Raw genomic sequence first — 19,845 nt, 5'->3', positions numbered from 1 at the left:
AAGTGATGTGGGTAAATTAGTGAACACTTGGCAACTTTGTTTAGGATACAGTCTGCATAGGACTGTATTCTTCCAGCTTGGCAAGGAATTTATCTTGAAGTGCCTAATTCCTATTAATCATTACATAACATAAGTTGTTAGACATTATATATATATATATATATCTTGTGGCTCTCAGCATAACACTGGGGGTTATGAAGAGGACAGTGCAGGGCCATTTACGTTGGGTCTGTGCTGCTCTTGTGCTGAGGGAATCCTCCCTCAGCCCCTTGAGACTGATTAATGGTCCTTCTGTGCCCTCAGAGTGGTTAATAGGGGCTGCAGCGGGGGCCAGCATTGGCCCCAAGAAGTTTCATTTGCAAACAGAGTTTTTAAGTCGCATAGAAAATGTTGTATGAACGTGCCCTAGAGCAAGCTTACGGGCAATCAAAAAAAAAAAAAAAAAAAGCCATCAGAAAGCAAGTGTGAAAAATCGGGACAGGGGGTGGGGGATAATAGGAGCCTATATAAGAAAAAGACCCCAAAATCGGGACTGTCCCTATAAAATCGGGACATCTGATCACCCTACATGGGGATTGGGCTGTATTCCCAAATATTGCTGCTCATAAACAAGAAAAATGATAGTGTCACGGTCTCTGGGTAGGCTGCTCCACTGAGACCCTCTTCCCATCGCCAAGTGTGCCCCTTTCAAGTGGCAGGCCCATGACACCACTTCTCTTTGGGGCAAGATCCTACAATCCAACCACTCTCTGTCTGTGTCTCTTATAACCCCTCTTGCCCCCAGTGCTAACTGTGACTAATTCAGCAGGTCCAGCTGGGGTTGGACCCTACGATGGTTTCTCTCTGGGAGCTTGTGACAGTATGTGTTTGCAGTGAGTCAGAAACAGCTTCATCAGAACAAAGTGTGATTTTTATTACCTAAAAGGTACACAGTGCTTGGAGAAGTAGATTTAAAACAACAAAAACCTACCATGGTATTCCCTTATCTAAATTTAACCTCCATTTGTAGCTCAGGCCGGTCTTTTTCCCCATCTCTGAGTTGCAAAAAACAGCCTACACTGCTTGCAGACTTCTCCTTCTGTCTCTCCAGGGTATGTCTACATTGCATTGTAAACCTAGGTCTGTGGGACCCAGGCACGTGGACTCAATGTTTCCAAGCCTGCAAGTGAGTGCCCACACTGCATTGTAAACTTGGGTTTACAATTGCTTCTCACAGCCATGCTAATAAGTCTATGTTGCACTGTGCAGACCTTTTAACTTGGGGCTGTGGCTTGAGCTGCGTCCACATTGCAAAATGACAGGGTTTGCACTTAGGTCACAACAGGAGTTGGGCTGCGACACCCCCCATGCAGGGTCCTAGAACACAGATCATGAGTGCTTGCTGACCTGTCAGACTGATTTATGCCTGGACAGAAGGGGGGCTTGGGCTCAAGCCGGAGCCACAGCCTGGGCTTCATGTGCAGTGTAGACATACTCTCAGTGAGTCTTCCCAGCCTGCCAGCTTTTTCACGGACACGTCCTGGTCAGCATCTCTGGCCATTTCCCTCCTCCCTTTCTGCCAGTCAGGGTTTTGGGATCTTTTGAGTCTCCTTTGATTCCAGGCTAAGCCTTGGGAAGAGTAAAACATCCTAGCCTGGACAGAGCCGGCTATGTAACTTCTCCCCCACAGCTGATGGCCCAGCCATTGTTAACTCCTTTGAAGTTGTGTACATGATGCTGACTTATCTGTGTTGTTGTTTTACCTCTCCTGCTTGGTCCCTCAACAGCCCATATATGGCCTCCTTTGATTAAACTCTCTGCATTTGGGCAGGCAACAATACATAACTGAACAGGGAAACTAAGTCACACATAGTCCTAGAAAGTAATGCAACCACTTTCCCAGTTCATCACATCTGTAATGGTCACATGCTCAGTCAAGCTATTTTAGGTCATTTTTAGAGAAGTTTTACATATATTAGTTATCATTTTCCTCACTTTCCAATCTCTGTACAGCTGAACTCATGATATTAAGAGCACCTGGCTTCAGAAATGAGGGATAAATAAAAAAGAGAGAGAGACTGAATCAAATTTTAAAAACTGTCCAAACCATTTGTCATTTTTTTCTATAGCAAGGAGGTTGACAACAGTGTTGCTGGTAAGAGCTTAGTGCAACAACATGGGCTTGGTATAGGCAGGGAAATTTTTGTTTTGAGTGCAACTCTTGACTCATGGAAAAATAATCTAAGCGTCTCGGGCTGGTCCCTGCCTTGATCTGCCTTTAGTAAGCGACAGCCTGTTTCCAAATGAGTTCTGAGAAACTTGCATGATAATGTTTTCATCTCCTTTTGAGAGGCAATAGTCATTTGAAGCACATTTTTAAAAGCAGACTCACTATGTGAGTTGTTGGATTTTTTACTTTAAATGTGTGGAATTTGGTGACCATGTGTATCCAAATCCTACCATCAGTACATGAGCACAACTTCCAAGAAGTCAATTTTATTTTAAAAAAACAGTGAGCGGATATGAAATTAAATCAGTACTTTTTAATTCCTATGCTATAAAAGAAGCCTTGTGAATGGGTCAAATACAGTCCAGCTGAAAACTAATACAGTATGTTGAGAGATACATACACAAAACCAAACCTAAATAGCGAAATTTAGAATGTGGATATGAAATCATTTTGGGTTAAGTTACGTTTTCTGCTACTTTGTTTTGTTTTCAGTTTACCCAAGAGATGTTCCTTTCTGGAAAGGGAAGCAGGACAGAGATATATAACTGTTTTTCAATCCCTTCGTTTACATGGAATAACTTCAAGTAAGTTTATAATGTGTTTGTGACCTAAGAAGCATTGGCTCACACTTTCAAACTAGCATTTGAAATTACACTCACAAAAATTCAGTGTGTGCAAAAGCCCGATTTATGCACACAGGTGAGCATTTCCATATCAACTAATTATGCAACTGTCTATCTAGCGTACATAGGCACACTGCTTTTACACACACGCAGAACGTGTAATGAAAATTAAAAGTGAAAACTTTGGCTCACTTGTAGGAATCAATATTTCAGTGTTTAAAATTAGATTTCTCTGAAATATATGAAAAATATTGGCCCTTGAAATGTATACCATACAGGCAAAGGACAAGTGAATAGGGGATCTTCAGAGCCCAGCAACCTTCCAAATCAATGTCAATACTTACCTGTGGGGTATATATTTTATACAAATCTAGTCTAACATTTTTGTTTCCGTACCATTTTATTGAATTTTATCTAGAGGTGCACCCAAATCCCTGGAGCTGACCATGTTAATATGTGCCAATTTCATAGCCTTATACACCCCGTGTGGACTAATCCTACCACAGGATAGGGCTATGAAAAAAAATGCACAATTGGATGCAAGCAGGAGTTATTAATATGCAAGTGGCAGTCTGCACACGAACATGTGCACCCTGACCCTGACCACTGAGACCATCCCCAGAATGCCACTCCCTAGCTCCTTTTGTGGATGATTTGCACAACAACCCTTCCGTGAATTACGTGTGGAGTCTGAAGTGAGACTGGGTGATGAATTTTTAGTGGACTTCTATGTTTGGATACTCCCACATTGCCATAACTGTTCTCTGTAATATGTCTGCTTTAATTCCTTTTAATAATACAATTTTATTTATCAAACTTTCCCCCCAAATCCCGAAGGTAAGCATCTGGAGGATTTACGACAGATTAACTTCCTCCCGCTGCCATGGCTGACACAGATTCTGTCCAACCATTACCATGCAGTGAGTGGCTTCTACATTGTTCAAAAACTGAAAGTGTTTATATATATTCATTGGAGCTCAGACGTTATCTTATATTTTGTTCTGAGGGAGTGCCTCAAGGCCCCAGTCAGGATATGGGCCTCATTGTGTCAGCCAGGTAATGTACAAACAGAATAACAGATGATCTCCTGGCTTTAAAAAACCTGTAGTCTAATTTTTCCTATGTTAAATTGCTTTGCTTTGGCAATCTTTGCTTCCGAGCTTAAGATATGCTAGTGGATAATATGATGTTTTTTTATGCTGTCATACACAAACACCCAGCTGTGCTTTCTGAGAGAGTCTGTTTCCATTAACAACTTCTTAGGGCTGGTCCACACTGGGGCGGGGGATCGATCTAGGAAACACAACTTCAGCTATGAGAATAGCATAGCTGAAGTCGACGTTTCCTAGATCGAACTAAGTTTACTTACTGCGGGTCCACGCGGCGCAGACAAGCTCCCCCGTCGACAGCGCTTCCTTCTCTCGGCGAGCAGGAGTTCCGCAATTGACGGGGGAGCGCTTCTGGGATCGATTTATCGCGTCCAAATGAGACGCGATAAATCGATCCCAGAAGATCGATCTCTACCTGCTGAATTGGGCGGGTAGTGTGGACCTAGCTTTAGACACTTCTATTGTTTTGCTATTGGTGGGTTTTTTTCCATATAAGCAGATGGGGACAAATTCATACATGGTATAAGCAGGTATATCTCCCATTGAAGTCAATGGCCTTGCAAAATGGGAAGAGGAAGACCGAGCACAGCTGCATAGAACTTGGACCATTCCTGAAGATGTGCCCCTAGTCTGCACTGATTCCTGCTCCCTTAGGAGTTTTGTTGCAATTGGTTGCTCAGGTCAGCAGCTGCATATCTCAAACGCATACTTTCTGAGAAGGGAAAAATGTGTAGGGGAGTTAATGCTACTTCTAACAGAAAATACTGAAATAGAAACTTGAATCAGAACATTTTACCATAACTTTCCACAACATAAATTTACTCGGCTTCATTAAAAAGATCTTTTTTCTATTATGGTCCTGATTCTCCATTGTCTTGCACCTGGTGTAGTTTTTTATACCTGTGTAGTAGGTGTAAAATGCTATTATTCTGATTTGGTAACAAGTTACACTCACTTTACAGCCACTTGGCACAGGTGTAAATGACTACATAAGATGCAAAACAGTGGAGAATTGGGTCCAGTGTCACTAATTGCTTAGTTGTTCCAAACCACTAGGAAGTGGTACAACTGTACAATCTACCATACATTGTCAATGTATATACAGAATACTCATTCCTATGAAGATTGCCTCACTGAGAAAGCAGCAGAAACAGTCATAGGTTCCAGAGTAGTGTTAGTCTGTATCCGCAAAAAGAACAGGAGTACTTGTGGCACCTTAGAGACTAACAAATTTATTAGTCATAGGTTCTTTGTGCCTAGCTTTGTGCTTCTTTTATATAATATATTGAATCAATGGACTTCATCAAATGTGGCATATTTTCCTTTCCCTTCAGCTGGAGAATGGTGGTGACATGACATTGCAGAAAGATTTTTCCATGCAAGCTGTGAGATTTGGTCTGCTGCTTAAACAGGTATGTAACAAAGAAATCAAAACTGTATGTTGGGAGCCTTTAGGCTTTGGTGTGCTTCTCAGTGGATACCAGTATTTTTACTCACATACTTTTTATTGTAAAAATGGCAGCTGTTTTCAGATCTGTAATCTATTTTAAATGGGAAAACAAATCAAATAAGATGAGCTACATTTGTTAGTCTAGTTAGTTTCTTTGTTAGGATAAAGAAAAATATTTTAAATAAATGAGACAAAGTAGAAATGCTAGAATATGTATATTAATTCCAAATCCTATTTTTCATTGTATTCACGGACCTTGAAAAGGGCAGAGGGTGAGCTGGGAATGAGTTGACTTCAGTAGGCATTGGTTCAAACCCTATGTAAATTGACAGTCATCTATCTAATTTATAGCAGTTGCAGTCCAGTTCCAAATAGGCTAGTGTCTACAAGACCAAATTCACTGTCATAATTGTCTCTGAAGTAGCCAGTGACTGAATGGACCTGAACATCACTCTCAGACTGAGACACATGTGGGAAGAAGCTTGCACTGGCACTGCCTGTGCTGCATCGGTTTTGTGGGGTTAAATGTCTCACTTACAATTCTGAGGGCTTAGGTGAGGCTTAAGTAATGCATTGGCCTTGTGCTGGCCCTCTGCACTGTGGTGAATTCCACTCTGGATGAATAGACAACTCATTATATGTAATCAGGCACAACTGAAGACCTTCCTTCCTGCTCTACCCTTCCAGGCTAAACTCCTAATGCTCCTCCATCCCAATATGTATCCTATCTCCATACATATTGGAGACACCTTTGAATTTGATGAGCCCATAGAAGCAAAGAACAATAAGACACAGACCCCAAACTTCCAAGAGACATCCCCCGAACCTAAAAGTTTCCCCTGCCTTAAAGTCCCCCTTACAACACGTGTGGACCTAGAGCATTATAATTTTTCATGTCCGTATTTGATTGTCATTGCGCTCCTTATAGCTTTCCATTAGTTTAAATATAATTTCACAGTGACTGTATTTTTTCTTTTACATGACAAGCAAAACAAGATAGATTTTTCCTAATAATAGATTTGTGATTTCTGCCCACATATTTTTGAGATTACTTTGGATAGAGTTTTTCCTTTTTAATTGTCCTTTAGGAGCCAAGATATCATGAAGAAATAATTTCCATTTATGGATTCTTCTTTGAGATAAAAGCAATCAGACACGAAGCTTCAGCATACAGCTTTTACATTCAAGTAAGATAAAAGCACCACATGCCTTATGTGAATTCTGTTTATTATTTATCTGATTATTATGTTTATTGTTTATTATGTGTTTATTCTGTTGCATTATGTAAATTCTGACCTTGCTTTAAGGTAATAATTTGAGGTTGAGAATAAAGGCAAACAAATGTAGTGTGAGGGTGTGGGATAGTACAAGCATCTTAATGAGTTTTCTTCCTTCTGACTGCAAAATGATTACCAGTATTCACGTGTCTCTGCACATGATGATTTTAACTAGAACCAGAAGTGGGAATACTAAAATACCACAAACAAAAATATTCACTCTTTTAAGGTGTCAATCAATAATCAGGAAATACTGGAAAATCCATAAACAGTTTATTCTCAAGTGATTTTCCTAGCCCAGTTTTGAGAACACTAGTAGCTGACTATCTACATGAAATATCAGCAGTGTCTCCTGCCTAATAAAACATGTCATCTCACATGTTCTTTGTATGGTATCTTCAACAGGGCATAGTAGAATGGATATAATCTGGTACTTTATTCTAATCCTTTTTCTCCTAAAGGATAGGAGCATAGTCTTTTGGAACACGCTAATACTGGTAGCAAATTGCATAATGAGATGCTGACTGAAAAGTGTTTCATAGTGTACCTGTTACCATTTTAATTCTTCCTTCCCTGTAAGAGTCTGGTTTTAATTAAATGTCAGTTAAATGCCAAAGTGAGAACTTCTCTCCTAGCTGTTTTAAAGTGCTCGGTTCCCTTTATGTTTTGTGGCTTATTATAGATTTGAATCATCAATGTGGTGGTTTAATTTGTTTAGCAAAATTAACATGGTCAGTAACAATTTCCTGTTCAAATAAGTCCTAGAACATATTGCTAAGTTTGATGTTTGTAAATATTGTGGGTGCAGTACAGAGGACCTAATCCTGCAAGTCTTCTGCATGAGAAACTCCCATAGCTTCCAGGTGATATAGGGCATGATCCTATAAAATTCCCACCAAAGTAATCAGGAGTTCTATGCTTGCAGGGTCAGGCCCGTGATTAGAAATGAAAAAGGTACACTGAGAAGTGAATGTAGTAACACTCTGGTCATGCCCCATCCCATTCCTCCCCTAGCCCTACCGGGAGCTGCTAGAACAGGCGACATAGGAAACAGCTACACTTGTGCTATACTAGGTGGGGACTTCCTTGAGCTGGGGAGATCCAGCAATTTTCCCATCCCTTTTTGTCACTAAACCAAGACAAAGGGGGCCAAATTATAGTAAAGAATCGAACCTATTGTTTATTTTCTTTTTTGCATGGAAATTTAATGACTTTTCGTAGGACCAAACTCAAACCTGGCATAAGTAACTGAAACACCACTGACATCAGTGAAGTCTCATTCATTTACACAACTCTTAGTTTGGACCAGAGTGCCTTTCATCCAGAAGGATTACAAAGCGCTTTAGAAACTATAGGTCCAAACCAGCAGTCCTTACTCAAGACAAATTCCTAGTGTTTTCAAAAGAAATTTAGACACAGGAAAGACTGTAGTACCAGGTCCTATATACAGAGAAATCATTTCAGTCATCACTGAAACATGTGAGTTGTTTAATAGTGCATAAGAATCTGACAGAGTACAGGCCCTCAGGTCAAGAACTGAAGAATGCCTTGTCCATTTGAAGAACAGGAGTACTTGTGGCACCTTAGAGACTAACAAATTTATTAGAGCATAAGCTTTCGTGGACTACAGCCCACTTAAGTGGGTAAGTGGCTGTAGTCCACGAAAGCTTATGCTCTAATAAATTTGTTAGTCTCTAAGGTGCCACAAGTACTCCTGTTCTTCTTTTTGCGGATACAGACTAACACGGCTGTTACTCTGAAACTTGTCCATTTGAAATTACTAAACCAGTTTTAGGCAGGCAAGGGTAATTACCAAGAATTTGGCTCATGAGATATTCTCCACTCCTATTGAAAGTGCCATAGAAACATTAATAACCAGAGCTTGGTTTTACATCTCATCAAGAAGACAGCATCTCCTGAGGGCCATTTGTTCAATACAGAATCAGGAAGAAGAATGTCATCTATTGACTCACCAATATAATTCCATTCAGCCTCTAGAAACAGATATTCTTGGAGGTCTCCCAAGTAATGACCTGGTCAGATCCTGCTTAGATGAGTACTTGCTGTGATCCTGAAGATTTAAATCTCAAATACCCAAAAGTGGAATGGATGTATATTTGAGTTGGTTCTCTAATAAACAAATGGCATTACCATTATATTGCATATTTCAGATTTTTAACTGACTTGGATGTAATGTCTTTTCAGAGAGTCAAACAAACAGACCCAGCTTTATCTTTTTTTACTGCTGAACGTAGCCCTGTCAGCCTTAGGCAGGAGCGAGAAGTTAAATATGAAATAAAAGCACAGTGCCTGATGGATGGGAAATGGAGGGAATTCAGTACTGATCAACTTACCCAAAAGTTTGGCGTTACCAAACCATCCTGCAAAAGCCAAGTAAGTATTTTTTAAAAATATAAACTCTGCCATGCGTAGCCTTGCTATTTCTAAAAGTTGATATACCATTCATGTAAAACGAACATTCCTCACATTCAAAAAGCTCAGACATTGACATGATACTATTTCAAAGTGATACACAAGACTGAAAAACCCAGTAGAAATGTGTGTGAATTCCAAAATATGAAATGCTGACAAATGCTTTAGAAACACTGGACCTGATCCAAAGTCCATTGCAGTCAATGGAAAACCTCCCATTCTGATTTTACATTATTAAATACCGATGACAAACATAATGGCATTTGTGCCCAAAGTGGAACACTTTGCCATTGATAGGAACACGCAAGGTTCTGTCTGCAAGTACATCTTAGACGTCACCACCAGTGTCTAGCAGTTTGTTTAAACAGCTGCCTCATATAGACTGCTGACTTGCGTTCCCTTTTGGCATATTTATTTCTTCATCCTTTTCCATTTATCCTTGGCAATCTAGGTAACACAATTAACTAACTTGGGGCTTCCTAATGGTTGCATAGTATTTGCAAAATTACAGTTGGTTAATATGGTATCAGCATAATCTTCTTAAAGTTTAAATGTTCTGGTCATCAATGCCAGTATTTCTAGCAATCCAGTCCTTAACTCAAGTCGCCCCATAAAAAATGGTTTTATCCAGGGTCTGATTCTGGGAAGTGTTGACTTCCCTCAACTCCCACTGAAATGAGTGGAAATGGAGGGAGCTCTGCCCCTCTCAAAAGTGAAATGCATCAGGCAGAGGTGAGGCCTAATGGAAATTTTTAACTGGTTAACCCAGCAAAATAAATCACTCAAGCAGTAGTAACAGTCTATGCGAATCAAATGTTTAAAATGGTGAGTGTATTTCTTTCCTTAATCTTACTTCAAATGCAGGTTAAACCAAAGCCATTCACAAAAGGAAATTGGCCAAATTATGTTGTGTGACACATGAGCAACCAGGTTGTGGATGTAACTGAAATCAGAATTTATGCTAATACACCTCTACCCTGATATAACACGAATTCGGCTATAACACGGTAAAGCAGAGCTCGGGGGAGGGGCTGCACACTCCAGCGGATCAAAGCAAGTTCGATATAACGCAGTTTCACCTATAACGCGGTAAGGTTTTTTGGCTCCCGAGGACAGTGTTATATTGGGGTAGAGGTGTACTTTGTGTTTATATAACATGCTTATAAACATTAATTAATCCACCGCCCCCCTATGAGGTAAGTTAATACCTCATTTTACTGATTGAGGCATAGCCAGTTTAAGTGACTTGCTTGAGGTCACAGATGTGGTTAGCGACAGAGGCAAATAAAACCCTCATGTGCAGACTCCTAGTCCTGTGAACTAACCACTAGACAAAGTAGACAAATACATTTATAGTGGTATTAGTCAGGGCTGGCTCTGGCTTTTTTGCCGCCCCAAGCAAAAAAACCTTCAGGGCGGCCGGAGCGGCAAAGCACGCACACACACAAAAAAACACCTGCGGGGCGGCCAGAGCGGCAAAGCACACACACACACACACACACACACACACACACACACCCCTGGAAGCAGCAAAGCAGAAAAAAAAAAAACCTGCAGGGTGGCCGGAGCCAGGGTGCAGGGGGACTCCCTGTGCTGCAGACGTGCAGCGGTGTGCGCGCCCGGTCTATCGGGGAGGAGGGAGAGGGAGCGGGGGGGAGAGAGAGAAGGGGGCGGCCAAGGCTTCAGCGGGGCGCTTGCCACGCGGCTCCTCCCACTGCGCTGCCTGCCAGGGGGGCTCCGTGCCACTCCGGTCACCTGGGAGGGAAGGACGCGGGCTGCCCTGCCGAGTTTGCTGCAGGGTGCTCCCCTCCTCCGCCCTCTACAGGGCGTCCAGAGCTGCAAACCAAAAGAAAAAAGAAAAAAAAATGGGCGGCCGGAATGCCGCCCCTTGGAATCTGCCACCCCAAGCACGAGCTTGTTCGGCTGGTGCCTGGAGCCGGCCCTGGTATTAGTATAGATTATACTCCACATGCAGTATACCATGTTCCTGTGAAAACATGGGAATAGGTTGTTCCATGTTTAGATTCTAGAGCTTCCTTTAGCAAAAAGTCATTTAAAAAACATTTAAGGTTCATCTTCAGGCCTCTATGTCATGACTTTTTGCTTTTTATTCAGAAAACAAAAGTATCTGTTCACTCTGCCTTCAAAACCCAGATTCCAGGTACAGATAATACATTCTTTGCCCCGCCCAAGAAAGCACAGTGACCAGATTTACTCCTTACTCATTTAAAGGGAAACTGCCTCCTCAGTAGAAATTCAAAGAAATAGTTTTGCAATTTTTCTGCTGAAACAAGCACTAAACATGAGTCATTTTGTAGTTAACTAATTATGGTGTTAGATAAATACTCCAATGTTAATTTTGGTTTGGTTTTGGGTGTAGGTCTTGAAAGCACGAATACCATCAATTCCAGTCTATGTGACATATGCTCTTCTTTTTCCATCATCTTGATTTGCTAAAAGAAAATAAGCTCTAGAATTTTCTTTCGCCTGAAGAACTGATTTCAGCAGTTGATATTATCAGCAGAGGCGAATCGTGTACTTTAAGGGTACAGGCTGCTTAGCCAACTAACCACATTTGTCATAGTATGAAAATAAACTGCAACCTTTCCTTGTGTCATGCTCATTTCAGGATTAAATTCTATCAACTGCCTGTTTCTGTTCTCCATAAATTATAACTGCAAATTGGCAATTTCTATTTTATTAGACATGGACTCAAATTACAAAATCTAGCTCTAGACTTCAAACAGAAAGTTTGGGGGTGTTCAGACCTGGGTTTTCCCACAGCTCCATGGTGTATTTCTAGCTTTCCATTATTGAATAATACTTTCCGAGTTGGCTGCAACTATGTGAAAAAGCTGTTGCTTCTGCAAACCATGAATGAGACTAAGGTAGGTCACTAGTACCAATTAATCGCTACAATTTCTACATACCACTTCTGTGCTCTATATCATCGCCTAATCCTTAGTCATAGCCCTGGGTGCAACAGTGTTGTTGCTTGCAGTCTAGTGCACAGTTTTCATTAGCTTTTGTGAGCTAGAAATAAGAGTACCACCCAATCATTTTACCACCTCCATTCATACTGGACAAAATACAATATATTGGCTGAAAACCTGGCTTTGTTGAATTCAATGGGAATTTTGTCACTGACTTCAATAGTGCCAGGATATCACCCCCCCACATCCCCACTCTGGCACCCTTATGCCATGTAAAAGGGCTGGCTAGAGCAACGTAAAGCCCTGTATCCTTGTAAGCCTCTGTACGGGACTGGGGTGGAGCTGGGGTGCTACAGCACACACTGTGGGCGGTAGAGCAGCCTGGAGCGGCTGCCAGAATTCAGAAGGATACCCAGAGCAATCTAGGATATGTCATGAGCCTTTCCAGCTGCCAAAACAACCCGGTATCAGGTCACAAGGATGGCTTAAAGCTTACTCCACCCCCTCCTCTGGGCAGGTGCAGCCCAGAATCTCAACCTTGGTCTTTAGTCAGCTAAAATCAAATGTAATGGATCTCATCTAACCTTATTAAATCCCAAGTTGAGTCTAAACTACATGTTTTGATAGGATGTTTCCAGCATTGTCCATTAGAGAGTTTTTCTTCTCTCCCACACCAGTCTGTTTTAACATACCTCTTGATGAGAATATACATTCAAGATGCTTTATGTAGCAGTAGTGACTTGGTTTTCAGGTTATTTATATACAGTAAAACAACAGGTGCTGTAGTCTCATGAACAAGTCAGGGACTTGAAGACAGTAAGCCAATTCTGCTCTCGTGAACATCAGTGGAGTCACTCCATATTCAATCTACTGACTCTCAGGTATTACTCCCGGCTCTGTCAACCATTGTTTACACCACAAAGCTTTTCCTAACCTTTCCTACTGTGGTGACCAGCAGTTCAGCTCCAACAATAGTAACAACAATGGGAGCATTAGTGTAGACAAGGTACTAAGATCTGCTGGTGTTTTAAGCACTGTGCCACATAGAGCTGAGAATGGTAAGGTGACAAAGCACTTAAAACACGGGTGTCTATTCTACACTAGCACTTCCATCTCTGAACCCCACTGATGGAACAGAACCAGTAGCAGAAACTGGTTACAGTATTATTGTACACATTCATAGATAAAATACAGGCAAAAATGTTACATACAGTACCTAACCCACAGTAGTAGTCAGTGCCTGAACTGGGATTCAAAACTATGGATGAGATCCTCACTCCTGCTCCAGCCTCTTTCCTCTAGCTAAAAGGCCCAGAGGGGCTCTAAAAGCCTCACTTCCAGCAGGGAGATGATTCCCCTGGAACAGAAGCTATGAGAGTTGTAAGGCTGTGGAAAATCCAGACAGCATTGCTACCCTTAGGGTTCCCATCATTTATATAGGGCACCGGGGCTAACTTACACTCTGGGCTTCTACAGGCCTTTGAGAAGCCCAGGACCAGGAGGGTGGTAACGGTGGCTTAATGCCACCTTATCCCCCTAAAAGGCAAGATCTGTATTGTGCATCTCAGAGGTGCAGCACAGAATCTTACCCCAAAGATTCCTTCATGCCCCATCCTGTGATCAGACAACTAGCCCATGTCTGTATGAAAAAACAAGAGAGTGCTAACAATTATGAAATCATGCCATGGGAGAATAATGTTGCTTATTTGTCAGAAAATACATCTCTGAGGAGTTTTATTTGATTCTCACACACACTGTCCCCATTATAATCCGCCTCTTTATACAATGTGACCCAATGGCATCTGCAAAGTTCTTGGCATCTCGAAACAGCTATGAATAGATCACTGTGTATTTCTGATTAAGTCACTTCATTTGTAATTCCGGTCAGACTTGCATTCCTGTAAATACATTTACTCATGATTTTCACTACATAAAATACAATTTTCTTGCAATTATGGGGGCAGGAAAACATTCTCTTTAAGACCATCTCCACAATTCTACAGCATGAGGTTTATTTTATTTTGGCTAATACACATGGAACTGCCTGTTTTTTTGTATTTTCTCCCTACACAAAATCAAAAAATATATATAAATATTTCAGCTATCTTATATTTTTGTCAAGTATCAGGGGGTAGCCGTGTTAGTCTGTATCTACAAAAACAACAAGGAGTCTGGTGGCACCTTAAAGACTAACAGATTTATTTGGGCATAAGCTTTCGTGGGTAAAAACCTCACTTCAGATGCATCTCCTTGTTGCTTATATTTTTGCAGTCCCTTCTGTAAAAGTATACCCAGTTACCAGATGGCTGAGTCTTTTGGTCTAAACTTTTTCTGAGAACTCTACAATAAATCCTTGTTTAGTTATCAAATAGTGAAATATAAACATTGGCTCATTTTAATGAATCATCTTGTTACTCAAGTGCTTTCTTCCATTGTGATCCAGTATTTTATCCATTATAGTTTCTTTATGTTCCCCTTTATCCTAAAGAATTGCCTAATGAGCTAAAATAAAAATCAAGAAGTATTGATCCTGCGGGGATGCGGAGAGCTGGGAGACGACTGGGCATACACGCTGATCTTTTCCCACATACTCATAAACAAAAATCTTCATTAAAGGAGAGTTAAGGTTGAATGTGCATATCAGTGGAGTCCAGCGAACACCCTGGACAATATTGTAATTTCTTTACAAAAAATCCACAATTAATTAAAAAAAAATTACAAGGCCAGAGCCCCTCCCCTCCAAATTCACTTTGTGCTACTGAAGTAGCAAAAATTAACTTGAAAGCTGCCCTATTAGGTCACCACAGATTCAGCTCTTCCCATGTTGCAGGAGAGAGCCTTGGGGAGTTGTTAGGAGACAGAGTTGAGCCACTGTGTAATGTATTCCACCAATCCCCAGACAGTGGACCAGTCCCTAGGGGATCCTTTCTAGCTGCTCTGAGTTAGTTAAGCCACTAGTTTGCATTAGCTGTGATGTTTAAAAGAAAAGTAAAGCTAAGGGTGTTTCAGCAAATGCAACTATACTAAGTTTATGGCAAGGGTCAGCATGTGATTGTGGGAAATTGCAGGAAATATGATGTAGTTACTGAGAGAATGCAGACAGATGTCAGAGATATTTTTGTATTTGTAAACAAACAGTGGAACACCCAAGCCAGGTCTTTGCAAAGTCTAGTGGAAAAATATCCGTCAGCCAAGTGAAGGAAAACAAACTTGAATCACACAGCAGAAATACGTGCTGTTTTCTTGATCTTTTCCTAGACCTTGGGGCGGGGGAAGCATTTGAGTGTCTGGGAGATAGGGATGACATACTTTGTTCTTTAATCATTTCAAGAAAAAAAATCTGCCATATATATATTTGCAAAGGTACAATTTCAGCATCATCACGTTCTTCCAAAATGATACCTAATCCTTTCCTTTTGTTTTCTCTTATATTTTTGGATACTCACCCGCCCACCCCCACCACTAATCTCTCTTCTTTTTACATCTTTCCCACATCCGTCTGCTCAGCTACTCCCATCTCTTCCCCCATCTGCTTTGCACTTGCCTGTTCAGTTTCTTTATTCCCTTCAGCCACCCTTGACCTCCCTAACACTCAAAAAGTCTTCTGTGTATTTATGACGTTCGTAACCATTGTCACTATTTCAATATTTTTCCTGTTATTCCTTCCCTATTAACCTAAGTAGTTCGCTAGACACAGTAATGCCTTCTTAACCCTAGGGTCTTATTCTGCCACCATTAGGCTATGTCTGCAATTAAAAGCCTGAGGCTGGCCCATGCCAGCTGACTCAAGCTAAGGAGTTTGGGCTAAGGGGGGTGTTTAATTGTGGTGTAAATGTTTGGGCTTGGGCTGCAACCCAGACTGTAAGACCCTGTGAGGTGGGAGAGTCCCCAAGTTTGGGCTGCAGCTCAAGCCCGAATATCTATACCGCAGTTAAACAGTTCCTCAGCCCAAGCCCCATACCCAATGCTTAATTTGTGCCAGGACTTGCCAGGGCTGAGCCCAAGCATCTCTGGGGCTATACAAAATTGTAATGTAAAAAAATTGCTTGTGCCCTGACACCTAATTGCTTGAGCCTCGGCACCTTTTTCATTACAAATTAAGCACTGCCTGTGACCTCAAATTAGCTTCAGATTTTTAATTGGAGTATAGACATACCCTTAGTTATGCTGCGATTTCAGTTACTTGTAGTTTGGTAGCTTTTATTGCCAGGAACTTTTCTCGTTATCTCGTGGCATTGAAGAAATTATTATTAATGATTAATAATAAGACTTTGTAGTTCTGCAATGTTGCCTTTCAATGCCTTCTTTGTTCCATTTTAGGTCATGACTCATCTTAGAGGTGGGTGAGGTAATATCTTTTACTGGACCAACTCCTATTGGTGAGAGAGACAAGCTTTCAAGCTTACACAGAGCTTTTCTTCAGGTCTGGGAGAAGTACTCAGAGTGTCACAGCTAAGTACAAGGTGGAACAAATTGTTTAGAATAAGTAGTTAACACATATTGTAAGAGACCATTCAAGATGAGGTGGCCAGTTAACACCTAAGAATATAAGAATGTGCGTAGTTGGTCAAACGGGTAGTCCATCTAGCCCCGTATCCTGTCTTCTGACAATGGCCAATATCAGATGCTTTAGAGGGAATGAACAGAACAGGACAATTATCATGTGATCCTTCTCCTGTCATCCAGTCACAGCATCTGGCAGTCAGAGGACTAAAAAGGGTGGTCAGTGGGATACAGATTATTGTAATAAGCCATAAATTTATGTCCATGATTTTTAGTGTCTAGTAAAATTATGAATTTAAACTCCCATGCTCATCTTTTGAAGCTGTTGTACAGGTTTCCTTTGAGGACGAGGCAGAGAGGTCACATATGGAGTGATTGCTTTGTGAAAAGTGTTTGACCATGGGTGAGATGGTGTTTTTGTCTTTTATCATTTTTCTGTGTAAGTTCATTCAAGTGTAATGATTATCTGGTTTCACGCACATAATTGTTACTGGGACATTTAGTGGACGAGGTGAGGTACACCACATGTTGTGTTAGGCATGTGTGGGACCTTTGGATCTTGAAAGGTGTATTGGGAGTGATATTGATCATCATAGCAGTGGAGATATGTCTGCAGGTTTTGCAACTGTTCTGGCAAGGTCTGGTGCTGCTTTGAGTTGGTGTGTCCCAGGCTGTGGAGAGTTTACTTTGGACAGTGATCTTGGCAAGATTGGGGGGTTGTTTGAAGACCAGAAGAGAAGATTAAGGAAATATTTATTTCAGGATGTGGTCCCCATCAAGTATAGGTTGTAATTGTTTAATGATAGCCTATATCGGTTCCAGTGGGTGGAAGGTGACAACTAGGGGTGTGGGGTTGGAGGGGTTTTCTTTTCCTGTATTGAAGCAGGGTATTTTGGTGGCCTGTTCCATGGTGCAATCTACTTCTGTGGTGGAGTGTCCTTGTTTGGTGAAGATGGTTTTAAGTGTGTTAAGGTGTGTATCCCAGACTGTCACCTCAGAGCATATTCTGTGGTATCTGAGGGTATAGCTGTGGATAATATATCTGTGATGATAAGTGTGGTGATCAGTGGGTTTCTTGTATATGGTTATCTATAGCATTCCATTGTTGATGTGGATGATGGTGTCCAAGAAGTTGATGCTGGTGTGGGAGTGTTCTAGAGAGTGTTTGATGGATGGGTGGTGGTTGCTGAAGTGTTGGTGGAAATCTGTGAGGGAGTTTATGTTGTCTTTTCAGAGGATGAAAATATCGTTGATGTATCACAGATATATCATTGGTTTCATGGTATATTTGTCCAGAAATTCTTCCTCAATGCGGCCCATGAGGAGGCATATAGGGGGCCATCTTAGTACCCATAGCCGTTCCCATGGTTTGGACAAAGTGTTTGTTGTGGAATGTAAAATTGCTATGGTTGAGGATGAAATGGATGAGTTGGGCAATTGTGTTTGAGATGGATATCTGAATGTTGTCCACCGTCTCATAGATATTTGAGGTAGGTGGCGACGTTGTTGTGAGTGATGTTGGTGCATTGGGTGGTGACAATGATTGTGGCAAGGATGGTGTTCAGAGGGAGGTTGTTAATGTTGCAGAGTTTTTGGAGGAAGCAGGTTGTGTCTTGGAGGAAGCAGGCCCTTTGTGTGATGAGTGGTCTGAGGATAGTTTGCCTGAGTCTTGCTGCTCCTTCAGTAAGAATGTGATGACCAAATATGGTGGGTCTGCCTGGGTTCCCTTGTTTGTGTATCTTGGGAAGGGTGTAGAAGGTCCCTGGGGGATGAGGCTGTAAAGTTTCACTTGGAGTTGTTTGGAGAAGTATTTGATTATATCTATAAATTCCTGGGTAATTTGTGGTATGATTACATATAGGGCTATCAAGCAATTAAAAAAATTAATTGCGATTAATCACGCAATTAAAGAAATAATCACGATTAACTGCACTGTTAAACAATAATAGAATACCATTTATTTAAATATTTTTGCATTTGTTCTACATTTTCAAATATATTGATTTCAATTACAAAATAGAATACAAAGTGTACAGTGCTCACTTTATATTTATTTTTGATTACAAGTATTTGCACTATAAAAAAACAAAAGAAATAGTATTTTTCAGTTTACCTAATACAAGTATTGTAGTGCAATCTCTTTATCATGAAAGTTGAACTTACAAATGTAGAATTATGTACAAAAAAATAACTGCATTCAAAAATAAAACAATGTAAAACTTTAGAGCCTACAAGTCCACTCAGTCATACTTCTTGTTCAGCCGATCGTTCAGACAAACAAGTTTGTTTATATTTGCAGGAGGTAATGCTGCCGGCTTCTTGTTCAAAATGTCACCTGAAAGTGAGAACAGGTGTTCTCATGGCACTGTTGTAGCCGGCGTCGCAAGATATTTATATGCCAGATGTGCTAAAGTTTCATATGTCCCTTCACGCTTCAACCATCATTCCAGAGGACATGCGTCCATGCTGATGACGGGTTCTGCTCGATAACAATCTAAAGCAGAGCGGACTGACGTATGTTCATTTTCATCATCTGAGTCAGATGCCACCAACAGAAAGTTGATTTTCTTTTTTGGTGGTTCGGGTTCTGTAGTTTCCTCATTGGAGTATTGCTCTTTTAAGACTTCTGAAAGCATGCTCCACGCCTGCAGTGAAAGTGTTCTTACAATGAACAACAGTGTGCTGAGTCATCATCTGAGATGGCTATAACATGAAATATATGGCAGAATGGGGGTAAAACAGAGCTGGAGACATACGATTCTCCCCCAAGGAGTTCAGTCACAAAATTAATTAACGCATTAGTTTTTTTAATAAGCATCGTCAGCATGGAAGCATGTCCTCTGGAATGGTGGTCGAAACATGAAAGGGCATACGAATGTTTAGCATATCTGGCAGGTAAATAGCTTGCAATGCCAGCTACAAAAATCCCATGTGAACGCCTGTTCTCACTTTCTGGTGACACTGTAAATAAGAAGAGGCCAGCATTATCTCCTGTAAATGTAAACAAACTTGTTTGTCTTAGCGGGTACGTCTACACTGCGAAGTTGTTGACAAAACGTTTGTCTTGCATGGGTATTTAAAAAAGCCCCCCTGGCAAAAGACAAAAGTTTTGCCAACACAAGTGGCAGTGTGTATGCGGCTTTGTCGGCAGGAGCACTCCTGCCGATAAAGCTAATGCCGCTCATGGGGCTGGAAATATTTTGTCTGCAAAAGTGCGACAAAATACCGACAAAGCATTTACACACACTCATTTTTAGTGACAAGGCTGTGTTGCTACAAGCTGCGTGGTGTAGACAAGCCCAGCGATT

The 19,845-nt window shown here is 41.1% G+C and overlaps 1 protein-coding gene across 1 annotated transcript in view; it reads left to right on the top strand.

Moving 5' to 3' along the window:
* Positions 1–11,601, top strand: part of BTBD16 (BTB domain containing 16) — a 46,136-nt gene extending 34,535 nt beyond the window's left edge. The window contains exons 6-11 of the mRNA XM_034776871.1: positions 2,702–2,793; positions 3,670–3,752; positions 5,276–5,353; positions 6,480–6,578; positions 8,874–9,062; positions 11,482–11,601. Of these exons, the coding sequence (XP_034632762.1) occupies positions 2,702–2,793; positions 3,670–3,752; positions 5,276–5,353; positions 6,480–6,578; positions 8,874–9,062; positions 11,482–11,550 (610 nt within the window). The 3' untranslated portion in view covers positions 11,551–11,601. The remainder of the gene's footprint in view (positions 1–2,701; positions 2,794–3,669; positions 3,753–5,275; positions 5,354–6,479; positions 6,579–8,873; positions 9,063–11,481) is intronic.
* The last annotated feature ends 8,244 nt before the right edge of the window (positions 11,602–19,845 follow it).

This window comes from Trachemys scripta, chromosome 7, assembly GCF_013100865.1.
Source record: "Trachemys scripta elegans isolate TJP31775 chromosome 7, CAS_Tse_1.0, whole genome shotgun sequence".
Taxonomy (NCBI): domain Eukaryota; kingdom Metazoa; phylum Chordata; order Testudines; family Emydidae; genus Trachemys; species Trachemys scripta.
This window is presented reverse-complemented; position numbering and strand designations above follow the sequence as displayed.